At 33.7% G+C, this 14,968-nt stretch overlaps 1 protein-coding gene across 6 annotated transcripts in view; it reads right to left on the bottom strand.

Annotated features, from left to right (window-relative positions):
• hlk (hulk) overlaps window positions 1–14,968 on the bottom strand; it is a 93,867-nt gene that overhangs the window by 42,077 nt on the left and 36,822 nt on the right. For 3 of the 6 annotated variants that reach the window (XR_011951313.1, XM_072535894.1, XM_072535896.1), the window contains exons 4-12: window positions 14,789–14,824; window positions 11,821–12,003; window positions 9,244–9,387; window positions 8,441–8,755; window positions 7,935–8,249; window positions 7,467–7,781; window positions 4,735–5,379; window positions 4,390–4,670; window positions 2,830–3,052 (exon numbers count right to left, since the gene is read on the bottom strand). Coding sequence is in view for 5 of the 6 variants with exons in the window: in XM_072535894.1 (XP_072391995.1) it covers window positions 2,830–3,052; window positions 4,390–4,670; window positions 4,735–5,379; window positions 7,467–7,781; window positions 7,935–8,249; window positions 8,441–8,755; window positions 9,244–9,387; window positions 11,821–12,003; window positions 14,789–14,824 (2,457 nt within the window). In the remaining variant the exon portion in view is untranslated. Of the gene's footprint in view, window positions 1–12; window positions 205–406; window positions 458–2,829; window positions 3,053–4,389; window positions 4,671–4,734; window positions 5,380–7,466; window positions 7,782–7,934; window positions 8,250–8,440; window positions 8,756–9,243; window positions 9,388–11,820; window positions 12,004–14,788; window positions 14,825–14,968 lie in introns of all 6 variants that reach the window. The other 3 variants (XM_072535895.1, XM_072535897.1, XM_072535899.1) reach the window with 2 other exon arrangements.

The following is a 14,968-nucleotide window of genomic DNA, read 5'->3' as shown; positions in this document are numbered from 1 at the left end:
GCCCACTTTTACCTGATTTTGATCCTTTTAAGATTTTTAAGTTAAGATCGCTAGCACCGTCATCATCGTCATCGTCGTCATCATCGTCATCTTCATCATCGTCGTCGTCATCATCTTCAGTAGTATTGTTGTCATCATCATCATCGTCATCCTCGTCGTCGTCGTCATCATCGTCGTCATCATCATCGTCGTCATCATCATCACCTAGAGAATTACAGCAACATGCAGCCGACACATGCAACACACCCCGCATATCCTCGCATGTATTAAGCCAATGTTTTTATTTTCAAATTGATTTTTTTTATTAAATATTTTGATAAGTTGTTTTAGAAAAAAATCCATTACGATTTAGACTAAATATTGATGACGTTACAAATTAAAAGTACTTAAATTCGTTTATTCTTACTTTTTTGGTCTATAAGCCATTCCAAAACTTTGTCCTCGTTTAAAAGGTCCCCTATAACATGGCAAAATTTAAACTCGACAGCATTGTGTAGATAAATGTAACAACTGAACTCAAGTACACATCTTAAATGCTTCATTACGTTGTTTTTACATTACACAAATCTATTTCTTTATTATTTTATATTTTACCTATATCATTCATTATTAAAAAAAACGCTTATATAAAATTCATAGAGATTAATAAATCATGTCATAGTGTATCTGCATTGTGATGTGCACAAAATAAGGACAATTATGTGATGATTGTCAGATATGTTTAGTAGAGTGACAAGAGCTTAATATGCAACCAAAGCATGGAGCTCCGGAGGCTGGAGTGCCTCAGGGAGCGGTCCTCTCACCCCTACTGTACACAATATATACCGCAGATGTTCCAAGATCACCAGAAACACTACTCAGCCTTTATGCAGACGACACAGCGATTGCGGCCGAACACAGAAATTTAGAAGTAGCGGTCAACTATCTACAGAGAGCATTGGATAACATTGAAGAATGGTGTATCCAATGGAAAATAGCAATCAATTCAGAACATATACAACCAATAAAATTTAAAAAGAAAAGAGAAACCCCAGAGGAACAGCTGTTCCTCTTAGCTCAAGGCTTAACCTTCACGCAACACGTGGACATAACCATCCAAAAAACATCCAACAGCCAGAGCAGTAATAAGACGGCTCACAGGTAGAAAAAGCAAACTGCGCGTAAAGACGAAAATGAGACTGATAAACAGCATCATACTTCCAATAATCACATAATCTCACATCTCTCGCATGGGGACACATAAGCAATTCAAATAAAAAGAAAATACAAGCAGCCAACAATAACATCCTTGGAGAAGCGGCAAATGTACCCAGATACGTCTCTTAATGCTTTTTGTTTAGAGAACTGCAATAAATAAGGGTGATAGATAAAATGGCAGAAAAAGCCAGAATTAGGTTTGCAGAAATAGAGAATTATCCAAGCCCGATCTTGCAAGAGATAATAAGATATGATGCGTTCCATCGATGGAAGCACAAAAGACCAAAACAGCAAATCCTGGCAAACACATAAAGTCTAGAGAACTAAAAATAAGAGGAAGAGTTATGTTAGAAATTTGACATGATAGTGAGAAATACCTTTTTCCTATTACCAGCTCGTAAGTCACCTGAGAATTTACACAAAAAATAATCAAAGAAATTTACACAACAGGTTTCAAAAATAGCACAAAACGAATATTTTCTTATCTATCTCTAAATTCTACTGGGGATATATTTACTAATATGAAGGAGATATTATGTCATTGGACCAATTAATTACATCCAATAATTATTCAATGATGAAAGAAAAAAACTGTCATTAGAAACCATAGTGCCATCAATATTACGAGAACAGATTATCTATGCCATCAAAAACACAAAAGATGGCAAAACTACTGGACGAGATATGCTCATCGAATTATTAAAACTCATTGATGAAGCTATTATTGATTTAATGGTTGAACTCTTTAATCTAATATATCAGACTTCCACAATCTTCAGACAACACTGCAATCGATCTTTGTAGCAATTCACACAAATCAAGTGCCAAAACCTGCTTAGATCACCTGAGTTACTCACTTAAACATTTTTAAAAATAATATACAGATGAATTGTTAAATCTCTTGAATGTGAAATTAGGAACACAGAATTTGGGTTTAGAAATCGTATGGCCACAAAAGATACTTTATTCCCCTTGAATATAAAGGCCCAGAGATGCATGGATATGGATCAGGACACGTAGGTACTGTTTTGTAAACTTTGGAAAGGCATTTGATAAGGTTCAACATAAAGAGCTTGTGGATATATTAAAAAGCGAAAATATTGACAGTCATGATATGAAAATTAAATCTAATCTATATGAACTGCTAAGGTAAGAGTTGTCAACCAGAACACTCCGAAAATCAAAATACATAAAGGAGTCCGACAGGGTTGCTTGTTGTCCCCACTACTCTTCAATGTATACAGTGTACATTTAAAGAAGCGCTCTCAAAATGTATCTATCAATTGTACAACTCAGTTTTGCAGATGATACAGTAATAATAAAAGGATGACAACAAGGATTTACAAAACGTATTGTAATGCCTTAACGAATCTGTTATGAATACGAGCTATTTGAAGAAAACTAAATGTATGATTATGACTATATTTATATAAAATTGCTTTTTTTAACACTGAATTTTAATTAAAACTTAAATTATTTAAGTTTAACGAAATGTTTGTACTTGAATTCAATTGTCAAATATTTTTAATAAATTGCTACGTACTGTTACGTTTGCCATTATATAAAAATATAAAAATAAAGTTCATTCAATTGTATTTTGCAAATTATTAATTACTGAAAAGGCTCGCTTACCGTCATACATGATTGGAACCCCAGTTTCATAGTAAACCAAAGCAGGAAAACTGAAAATGCCGATTTCGGATGCCAATTTGGCATCCATGGATTTGACAAATTGTATGTCGTGTTTGTCAGTGTCATCGTCGATGGTTTCGAGTTCTTCTAGGATTTGTTTGCAGTCCTCGCAGTCATCGCTATAGAATAAGACAGCTAGATGTTCAACGTCGTTTATGAGTACCTTTAATAAAAAAAATAATTTACTCAAAGTTTAGTCCACATAAGTTTTGTGATTATTATTATCTATTTGTAATTTTTTCACACACTGTGTTACATACTGGACGTTTCCATTTTATTTAACCGTCTACCGCATACGAAACCTTTTATGGTTTCAAAATTTCAAAGTGTTGTAGTATGCATAATATTCACCACCCATCGAAAATGTTGACTACATCATAGCTAGTACTCATTATACTACGCATCTGTATGTTTGGTTGCCTACCAGTCAAGAGAAAGATCGTTATAACCTCAATGGTTTGTACACGTTTAGGGAAGGAACGGTATCTTATGTATGATTCCAATTTGAAGCGATTTTTATCGAAATGGTAAATTTATTTGTTAGAAAATTGTTTTTTGGGAAAGTGTTATTTTTTCTTGTATAAATATTTTTCTACATCGAGTTTCACATTATTACATAGCTTTTTGATGTCATTTATTATCAAACCATATATGGTTTCGTACGCGTTCCGTCTAAATTGGTATAAATCCGTATTTAAAAAAAATATGATCTTTTTTGTTTTCAGAATGGATCCTGGGAAGTTTTATGGCTCATAATCGTATATTACTTTTAATGGAGAACTAAGTGAAGACGAAATAGGTTCAGATTCCGATGATGAGTATATTCCTCGATGTCGTCAGTTCCAGTCTGATGATAGTCATAGCAATGAACAAAGGAATTTGGATGAAAATATACCTATTTGCTCCAGTAGCGCACCTAGAATTTGCCTCTGGGGGGGTTTTGGCTGATCACCGAAATTTTTTTTATGATGTTACCTCCATTTTGAGTCCTTAAAATGTGTCAGTAACAGTGTCGAAATAGGATCCTGGGGATGGGGGGTTTAACCCCAAAACCCCGCTGGATGCGCCACTGATTTGCTCTGGTATAAATAGAATTGTCAACACAAAAAAAAATGATTGTTGAACAATCAAACATAAAAGCTTTGCAGGATAGCATAAAAAAACCTGCCAATATTACCAAAAACGAAATGGAGCAATTCATAGAAATTGTAATATTTATGTTATTGGTGAAATTACTATCATAGAGACTTTACTGGAATGCAACTGTAGGTCAATCACAAGTATTTGAATCGATGACCTGCAATAGATGGGAAATTATAAAAAGCACCTTTATTCTAGTGATAATAGTAACTCCGTTTCTATTGTCAAAAAATAGCCTAAACCTCTGTACCTAGGAATGTATTAACATGCTTTAAAGCTACTACTAATATAATGGGTCTGTAAAGTACTTATCTTATGCTTTTTATTAATTATTATTATGAATAATAAATACCTACCTACCTGTAAAGTTTTCCTGTCCACATTTTCGATAACGTCCGGATCGGAGTCTCTCAGGTTCAAGACCCAATCCAAAATGGCTTCTTCGTGCATCAAGTCACCCGTGTAAATTTCTCTAAATCTATTTCTATAGAACACAACAGCTGGTAGAGATGGGAGATCATATTCTTTCTGGATGCCATCGTCTGAGATTTTCACGAAATCTATGTCTTTGTCCTCACATTCGTCGTCGATGTTTTCTAGCTCTTGTAGGATCTTTTGAGACCTCTTATCGCCTTCTTTGTCTAAAAGAGTCGAACAATAATAAATTATTTATCGCAGTTAAATGTATTAAAAGTATGTACTCACAAAAGTAAACAACTACATGTTCATTTTCCCCAAGGATTTTATCCAACATCTTGGAGTTCACTTCCTCAATTCTGTCTGGTATTTCTAAAGTATCCTCATCGGTTAACCAAGCAAGAACTTCATCTTCATCTTCAATATCACCTGTGTACACCAAAGGTTCTTTGTTTCTGAAGAATACGAGCTTGGGATACGTTTTGATGTTGTATTTTTTGGCGACGACCAAGTCTTCTGTAGTGACGAATATGATACCAGTTTCGTCCAATTCGTCATCGATGTTTTCCAATTCTTTTAAGATATCATCACATTGTTGACCTTCTTCGCAATTTCCACTGAAATAAACAACTACATACTCATGCTCCTGGATCAGATCCTCAAGAATCTCATCAGTCACTTCCTCTATAGTTGCTGTTTGTTTCTGTTCAATCAACCATTTTAATACCTCATCTTCATTCATTAAATCACCTTCATATAAAGATGGGATTTTATCTTCGAAGTAGATCAAAGTTGGCAAGTGATCAATACCGAACTCTTTGGCTTCTGCGTCGTTATCAATTCTGATCATAGTGATTCCTTCTTTTTCTAGATCGTCATCGATATTTTCTAGCTCATTTAATACTCTTATGTCTTGTTTGTCGTCTTTGTCGTCTAAAAATAAAATATATTTATCAACATACACCAAAAAACAAATCATAATGAGAAGAAAATATGTCAGTTGAAAGAAATGGCAGAATTGAAGAAATACAATAACATTCTTGCAAACGAATGGAAAATATACCTGACGGAACTGTTTTAAGGAAAGGAAAATAATAATCAATACAATAACGTACCTCAATTAAGACACGAAATAGAAATCAGTTTTCAGGAAGTTGAAATAACAATAAATTCACTCAAAAATAGAAAGTCACCACAATCAGACGGAATACCCAACGAGTTTCTAAAATATGGAGGAGAAAGTTTACCCTAGAGATGACAAAACTTAAAAAAAAAACTAATATTGCGCTGCAAGATACCAGAAGCATGGAGAAACAGGATAATGATACCAATGTTCAAGAAAGGAGATAAAGAAGACCCCAACAATTATAGAGGTATACATCTACTGAACACCGCACTTAAGCTTACCACAAAAGTCCTAACCAACAAAATCAATAAACTAACAACTTTATAAGATAAACAATAAGGATAAAAATCTAGAAGATCCTGCGTAGATACCATTTGTACTAAGACAAATCACAGAAAAGTGACTCGTTAAGCCCACTTTTCTTTAATATAATAATGGATGAAATAATACAAGCAGTATGTAAAGGTCATGGTTACAGAATGAGGAACAAAGAAATCTAAATATTATGCTATGCAGACGACGCCGCACTAATCGCCAAGACAGAAGACGAGCTCCAAAGATTAAATGATTAAATCAATCTGGAAGAATAAACATCTAAGACAAGACAAAAAAACAAGAATCTATAAAGCAGCAGTTAGATCTATATTAACATACGCGGGAAGACAAGACCTGACACATCTGAATCGAGACGACCACTAGAAATAACAGAGATGAAAGTACTTCGACAAATATCAGTACAAAGTCTGTTGGATACGGAGAGAAGCAAAAACATAAGAACAGCATGCAATATAAAAGACTTAAATGGATGGGTGACAAAACGGAAACAGGAGTGAAACGAACACATCAGGACAATGGCAAAGGATAGGATAGTACGCATAGCACGAGATAAGTTACCAAATGAACAAAGAAGTATTGGAAGACCAAGAAAAAGATGGTGGAATAATTTAAACAAGTTAGGAGGCTAATTTTAAAGAAGAAACAGGCTTTAAAGCCTATATACAAGAAGGAAGAAGAAGAAGACCATTTTTATTGGGAATTACTGTGCGAATAAATCATAACGTTGGAATAAAAAGCAGAGGCGTAACAGAGGCTCCTGCATGAAGCTTGTGGGGAGCCCCAATATATTAGGGGACCCATCTTGTCTAATATAAGTAAAAATATGTTATTGTTATATTATTTTACGCGTATATACGCAATATGTTTTACAAAACACAAACTTAATCCTTTCCGGTCTCCCGACTTTTTATGATCACGATTATAGTTGATAATACTTTGTACGTGATTATTAAAAGGTTTGAGAATTGCAATTTTAAAGGGGGCACCATTTTCAATTCTGCGGTGGAGCTAGACGGAGTTTGTTAGGCTACAGATACAAAGGACACATCGCCAGAAGACCGGCAAACGAAATGATCAAAAAAGATGGAAGCAAATACAACGAAGAAGCCAAGAGAGAACCAGAACAAGGTGGTAGAAAGACATGGAAAATGACATGAAAACATGAAAACAAATCAATGGTAAAAAAAATTATACAAGGGAAAATCAAGGTCAAGAGACGTGTAGGAAGGAGAATAATCTCATGGTTGTGTAATTTGAGGGAATGGCACGGGTGCACATCAATCGAATATTCAGAGCGGCAGCATCTAAGATCAGAATAGCCATGATGATTGCCAACCTCCGTTGTGGAGATAGCAAGTAAAGAAGAAGACAAAAAAATGTAAAAATTAAAAGACATGGAGACAGATAGCGAAATCAGTTGCAACACACAATAAATTGTAACCAAAATAGAAAGAAGAAGGACTAAACCTCCAAATAGGACCAAACTAACAGCTAATGAATTTTGAATTTTTCAGTAATGATTCTTAAGGAGATATGATCGTATAATTGCCATACTTACAGAATAGTACAGCTAGGTATTTCTCAGAATTGATCAGCAATTCCATCATTTCATCAGTGACATCTGGAATCTCACTGTGCCTTTTCTGGTGCAACAACCAACCCAACAGCTCTTCTTCTTTGGTCAAATCACCTTCGTACAAATGGGGAATACGTTTTTCGAAGAGTACCAAACTAGGAATCGTGTCGATACCGTATTCTTTGGCCTCATCTGGATTGTCAATTTTGACAAATGCTATGTTGTTGGTATCGCATTCGTCGTCGATGTTTTCCAATTCTGCTAGGACTTTCTGGCTTTTCTTTTGGCCTTTGTCATCTGTAAAAATATAATAGTATATAATGAGAGTGAATTCATACAAAGTTATAAAATATTTAAATATTATCTAAAAGTTAAAAAATTTAAGTATATACCTAGTAAAAATACAATACCTACACTTAATTATAAAAGTATAAAAAATACAATACTTACAGAACAAAACGGCTACATGGGTCTTTCTTTTGATCAACAGATCCAACATTTCGTCGGTAACATCCTCAATTTCGTCATGTTTAACCTGGTGATCTAACCATTTGAGAACTTTCTCTTCATCTTCGAGATTTCCTTCGTAAATCGTGGGAATTCCCTGTTCGAAGTAAACGAGAGCAGGTATCTTTTCGATACCGTATTCCTTAGCTTCGTCATCGTTGTCAATTTTCACGAAAACGATGCCAAGCTGGTCGCATTCGTCGTCGATGTTTTCAAGTTCGTTGAGGACTTTTTGTGATTTTTTGTCGTCGTCATCATCTAAAAAACATTAGAGTCAGTTATAATTTGATCTAAATAGTTTTTTGTAGACCTAAAAAGTGTATGGAAAATTCTTTTATAAAGAATGATGAACAAGAACTAGAAAGATAATGATTGATGTGGTCTTCTCCGCTCATTATCAAATAAACCACTAAAAAACTAAAGTAATTAATAAAATTCTATTTACTTACAAAATAGTACAGCCAAAAACTTGCTCTCATGTATCAACTTATCTAACATTTCATCAGTGACATCCTCAATTTCGTCTTTCTCCAGCTGTTCAACCAACCATTCCAGAATTTCGGTCTCCTCTTCCAGATCTCCGTCGTAAATGTTGGGAATTCCTTTTTCGAAGTATACAAGCGTAGGCAGTGAGTCCAATCCGTATTCTTTGACGGCGTTAGTGTCGTCTATTTTGACAAACTGGATGCCGTATTTGTCACAATCGTCGTCGATGTGCTCCAGGTCGTCAAGAACTTTGGTAGATTCTTCGGATCCGTGATCATCTAAAACAATACAATAAAATAAATATAGGTAAAAATATAGTAATTTAATATACATTTAGTCTGTTCTTCAAAGATTGTACTGTAGGTAGAAAGACCGGCCGTTGCATGTAAGAAGTGTATTATTTTAAAAATTTAATTTTTAATTCTTTTGAAAGTATGTTAATCCTAAAAAATTGGCTGCAAATTTGGTGATTGGTAAAACTCGAGCTTTCCCAACAAATGAATTGCCAAACTAGAAATTGTGCTGGTTTTTGTATATAGATCGATTTCATAAGACGACTTTACGCAAAAAGTTCAGCAACTCTCCAAAAGTGACTTATTTTGTATGAAAGTTGTACAACAGACTAAAATATTATTTTGTTGGAGTTCTAGTCTTAAATAGGAGGATTCCAGAAAACATTGTGTGGCGTGATTGTAGGTGATAATTGATTGGAATCCCCGTCGCATGGTGATGAGCAAAATCTCTAGTCATATAAATAAATACTTACAGAAAAGCACAGCTAAGTGATCCACACTAGATATAAGAGTGGAAAGAGTTTTTAGAGTCACGTCTTCGATAGTATCATCTTCATCCCCTGTACTTTTATGTTGTACTAACCATTCTAATACATCATCTTCTCTAGTGAGTTCACCTAGAATAAAAACAAAACATGTGGTTATTTGGTTAAAATGAGGTATATGGGTATAATGACTAAATTCAATCACTGTTTTAATTCTTTAATAAAAATAAAACATTTAGTTCTACAGCTTGTCTAAGATGAAAAGTCTTTAAAAGTTTTCTAGGAGAAAGAATTATAAAAATGCGGGATATTTAGTAAGAGGAATAAAAGAAAAAATTAAAAGTTGAAAAAAGTTTACAAAGTTCTGAAAAATGTGTTAACTACAGAAGAAAAAATTAATATCTACAAATAAAACCATCAAATGAAGACCAACTAGACCAGGATGAATGAAGAAATATATATCAAAGACAAGGAAGATCCACAAACCCATAATGATTTCCAATCTTCGATAGAAAATCGAACTTTAAAAAGAAGAAGGGGAGTAGCTTTTTAAGATACAGTCTATCTATAAAGTGCCAACTAATTTTGAAATATAATTAAAATAAATAGAAAATAATTTAAACCAATAGGTATTAAAGCTTTGGACTACCTATTGCATTCACTTTCCAATCTCAAGATCATCATCTTATACAAAATGGGAAAGCAAAGCTTAAAAAACACTCGCAACAAGCGGAAATTCTACCTGGTGACCTCCAAGATCGTCAAAGTCTCAAAGACAAGTTGAAATCTACTAAGAACCTTATCCTCTCACTACCACAGCTCTTCGTTCCGCTAGCAAATAGTCACAAGGAAGGCAAAAGAAACGTTCCATTCAAATAAAAACTTACTTGCAGAGAAGGAAAGTTAAGTCATGGGTTACATAAAAATTTTTGTGGTCCTTAGTATGCCAAAACGGTAGAAAAAAGAAGCTGGCTTTATGACAGGTCGGTCATAGACCTAGTTTTTAGAATGAAAATGATCTTGTCTAGTTTACTTGGCTAGCTCATACAAATTTAATCTATCAGCTTGTACTGTTTTATGTAACCTGTTCAATCCCCTGACAATTCCTTGATCAAGTGATCCTCTGATAATCATTTTTTGATTATCAAATTCTGGGGCAAAAAATAAAATCAATACAAAAAAATACAAAATAAATTTTTAAATAAGAAAATCCAGTACTTCTGCAATATACATATATCATCATCATCATCATCATTCTCAGCTTATTCTACCTATTATGGTGCAGCCCCTCTTACATAGTATACTCCCATATATCATAGTCCCATCTTGTTTGGACGTCTTCTAGGTCTCTTTACGTCTCTTGGATATCACAGTGTAATTCTAGTGGACCATCTATTGTCAGTTCTTCCACATAAATGTCACGGAGGAGTGCTTAGCATGCATAGCTCCATTGACTTTACTACCTTGGGATATATAGAATCGAAAGCCTTCTCGAAACCTTTAAAGGTTATTGCTAGTGGTATTTTATATTCTTTAGCTCTACTCATTAGTTCTCGAAGCATATGGATATGATTCAGGGTACTGAATCCACTTCTAAAGCCAGCTTGTCTCTTGGCTGTGCAGCATGTCATGCATTTGTTAATCTGTTATTGATGATCTTTATAAATATCTTTTATATTATTGCTGTAGTCTTTAATATTCTCTTTGCTACCTTCTTTTTTCTCCTTTAGGTGATGTCTTCTTAGCGAAAGTTTTCGATGACCTCTGCAAAGTTCTCTATTTTGAGCTTTCCTTCTTAAACTTTGAAAGTCTAATCCTGTCCAACTTCAATCAATCAATCAATTTGTCGTCTACCTGGGCCGCGTGTGCCTTCTATTTTCCCTTCTATAATAAGCTGAAGGAAGTTATACCTGTCGTGTCTAAATATGTGTCCAAGATAAGAAGTTTTACGCTTCTTGACAATTTCTGTGAGAAATTCTTGACAATTTATGTGACCTTTCTTATGAATGAGAATTAGGTTTGCTGTATTCCAGTGGTCTAATGTTTTCGTTTGTTAGAACAACGATTTGCTACTTCCCAATGACTAACTTTCTTGTTTTCTTATAGTTTTTTCTGTTTTCGATTGCATTTTCTACCAGTCTTTCATTGTATTTTCTTATGCATTTCTTACTACTTTCCCTATTGTCTTACAAACTTCTGGGTATTATATTCTCTGTAAGTTGATACTTACTCCCATTTCTTTTCTTTGTTTTAGCATTATTTTGGTTTTATTAGACAATTAACTATGTTCATTTTGTTGTTGAGAGGTGTCAATTTTGTCATGTAATCTTTCATCAATTGTCGTTTGATAGTGATCTGAGTTTTCTTTTAAATTGTTAATATTTATACTGGTTATTGTTGGTTTTGTGATTAATTTTATTCTTTCTCTAGTTTTAGATCCAGAACAACTTTTACTCTGATTAATCTTTGAAAATTAATATTATTAAAAGAAGCAATGCAAAAAAATACAAAATACATTTTTACATAAAAAAATCTATAAAAAAAAACTAAAGCAAAAGAGCTTACCTTCATAGATGATTGGAATTTGGTGTCTGTAATATACAAGAGCAGGAAGCGCACCCAAGTTGTATTCTTCGGCCAAGCTTTCGTCATTGATTTTAACAAAACCGATGCCCAATTGATCTGCTTCGTCGTCGATATTCTCAAGCTCTTGCAACACCTTGGAACATTTTTTACACTCGGGTTTATCTGCAAAAATATAAAATATTAGGTTTGGTTTTTGACTGATCTATACTCTTTTGGTTGTATATACTATTATACTGTGCTTTTCAATCAATTCCTGATGCTGTAGCGCAAATCCTACAATGAAGCTGAACACTTATATGATATACCAAAATACTACTAATACTTGATTATATAAATGTATAAAATTCATAAATATGCAAAGCAAAGTGGATATGGTTTTAAAAATGTTTTAAATGGTTCTACAATTTAAATCGAAGTTAGTACATTATTGTTGAATTACTGTAGAATCCATGTTAGAAGAGGCAAACATTATCTTTTGTCCATTTTTTTTTAAATAAAAACTTAATTTGCCGGTTTTGCAAAACAAGATGCCCCAAGATTACTGAATGAAGCATCCCAAATTGAGGTTCTTGAACATTTTGCAATAGAGCCTACTGCATGAACACGTCAAATATCTGCAATGACAGGACTTTCACATAAGTCGGTTAGAAAGGTGTTGAAATTACGTAAGTTTTACCCGTACAAAACGGGTTTGCAATTTAAACTTTTTTGGTTGTGGTGAGCGGGCCTAGGGGGTTGATGGGGGCGAGTTCTCTTTCATGTCATTTTAGTTCCCCTTTACTATACTAGAAACGGTTTCAAGCATTTTTCGATATCAACTTTTGGTCTTGAGATATAGCCCATTGTAAGTTTTAAAATTGACACACTGTAGATATCTTAAGTTTGTATCATAACATTTAGTTTTCGAAAACAGCTGTTTTTTACGCTACTTTATTCACCTTTTATAAAACAATCTGGGTTATGAATAAGTACTGGTTTTGTTCACTAATAATCACGAATATATGTGCGGGAGAGGATAAAATTACAGTTGAAATGTTGAAAATTGGTGGCAGAAAAATGGAACAGGTATTAAATATTTTATTTAATAAAGTAATTGATAAAGGAAAGATTCCTCAAGAATGGTACAACACTGAAGTCATTCTACCATTCAAGAAAGGAGCCAAAGCAAACATCGAGAATTACCGACTAATATCCTTGCTATCACATCTGCATAAATTACTAACTAAAATCATAACCAACCGCCTAACACATAAGCTCGATTTCTATCAACCTATCGAGCAGGCAGGATTCAGAAAATATTTTAGTACCATAGACCACTTGCACACCGTAAGAACACTGATAGACACTGAGTTCGTCGATTTCCATAAAGCATTCGATTCCATCGAATTATGGGCAGTGCTTGAATCTCTAGAAAATGCACGTATAGATTCAAGATACACTAACATAATTAAAAACATAATATATGAAAATGCCACCATGTAGATAAAGCTGGACGAAAGCACAAAAACTGATCCCATAAGACTACAACGGAGAGTAAGACAAGGAGACTCCATCTCTCCCAAACTGTTTCCCTTGCTCTAGAAGACATTTTTAAGAAACTAGAATGGAACAACAAGGGTATCAACGTCGACCGATCATACTTAAAATACTTGAGATTCACAGATGACATAGTTTTAAAAGGCGATAATATCCAAGAACCAAATGATATGTTACAACAATTAAATGCAGATTCAGGAGCGGTAGGCTTAAAAATGAACTACAGTAAAACAAAAATACTGAGCCGAGAGCAGACAAATATAACAATACAAAATCATACCATAGAAAATTTTGAACATTATGTATATCTAGGTCATGTCATCAAACTAAGAAAACCAAATCAAGATGCTGAAATTAAAAGAAGAATACAACTGGCATGGGGCGCTTTCAGCAAACTAGCATATATCTTGAAAAACACCTCCATTCCTGTAAACTTAAAACTGAAAACTAAAAGAAAAAGGTGTATAACACATGCATACTATTAGTTTGTACCTACGGCTTGAAGACAGTAGCCCTTACCAAAAAATCTGCTAAAAAATTAGAAACAACGTAAAGAGCAATGGAACGAATCATGCTTGGAATATCACTGAGAGACAAGATTAGAAACACCGAGATAAGACGTAGAACGAAGATTAGGGATATTGTGGAAGAAATTACAAATGGAGACCAAGGACGACAACAAGAAGCATGGGAAGACCTCAAATTGGCGCAAGATAGAGAAAGATGGAAGCAATTGGGAGATACCTACATTCAGGAGTGGATGGAAAATGTTTGACAAAGAAGAGAAGGCTGGTTTTGTATCTCTATCACGCATATTTTAACTTGTAGGTATAAATAATTTATTAGAATTAAATGTATATATCTTCTTCTGTATGTATGTTATTTTTGTTATACATTTTATTTTTTTAAATAAAACCTGCCTTTCTGATGGCCTCGTATGTTAGTATAGATGTCATCGTATGTGCAGAAAGCAACACCCGACATGAACTAGTTATTCAAATTTATTAACTTTTATGAATTGCGCTATCTTTTCTAACGTTTTAAGGACTTTTAAAGCTAAATCTTCATTTACATATTTTTAAAGTTTCCTTCTTCGTTTTTTTTTCATTTTTTTTTTAGTAGGATTTTATTCGATTTACTAAAAACAGTAGTATACAACTGAGACTGTAGTTCTCAACTTTAATTTAATCAACTACATTTTTATTGATATCGTTACATATAGATTTAGGTACTTTTTAAAACCATTCCAGTATGAATAAAACAATAGACAAATTACTGCTGAAATAAATAACGAATAAACTCTATAAAATACAATGCCTCAATGTTCGTCTAAGGATACAAACCAAATATACTGATTTAAAAATAGAAAGCTGTAGAAAAAAATGGATGAAATTCAAGAGTGTTTACTTACTGCTTGCCAGTTTTTCGCATTTGTCTGCATCTGGACCTGTGTATAGTAAGCGAGTGGTTAAATGGATTATGAACAACATTAGAACATGAATTTTTAATTGAAACGTTTGAAGAAGACAACTTACAGGGGTTTTTAAAATATATTTTCTTTATTTGGAAGATATGTTAAAGAAAGAAGTTT

Source organism: Diabrotica undecimpunctata, chromosome 6 (genome assembly GCF_040954645.1).
Source record: "Diabrotica undecimpunctata isolate CICGRU chromosome 6, icDiaUnde3, whole genome shotgun sequence".
Lineage (NCBI taxonomy): Eukaryota > Metazoa > Arthropoda > Insecta > Coleoptera > Chrysomelidae > Diabrotica > Diabrotica undecimpunctata.
Note: the sequence above shows the minus strand (reverse complement) of the source record. Positions and strands in the feature narration are given on the sequence as shown.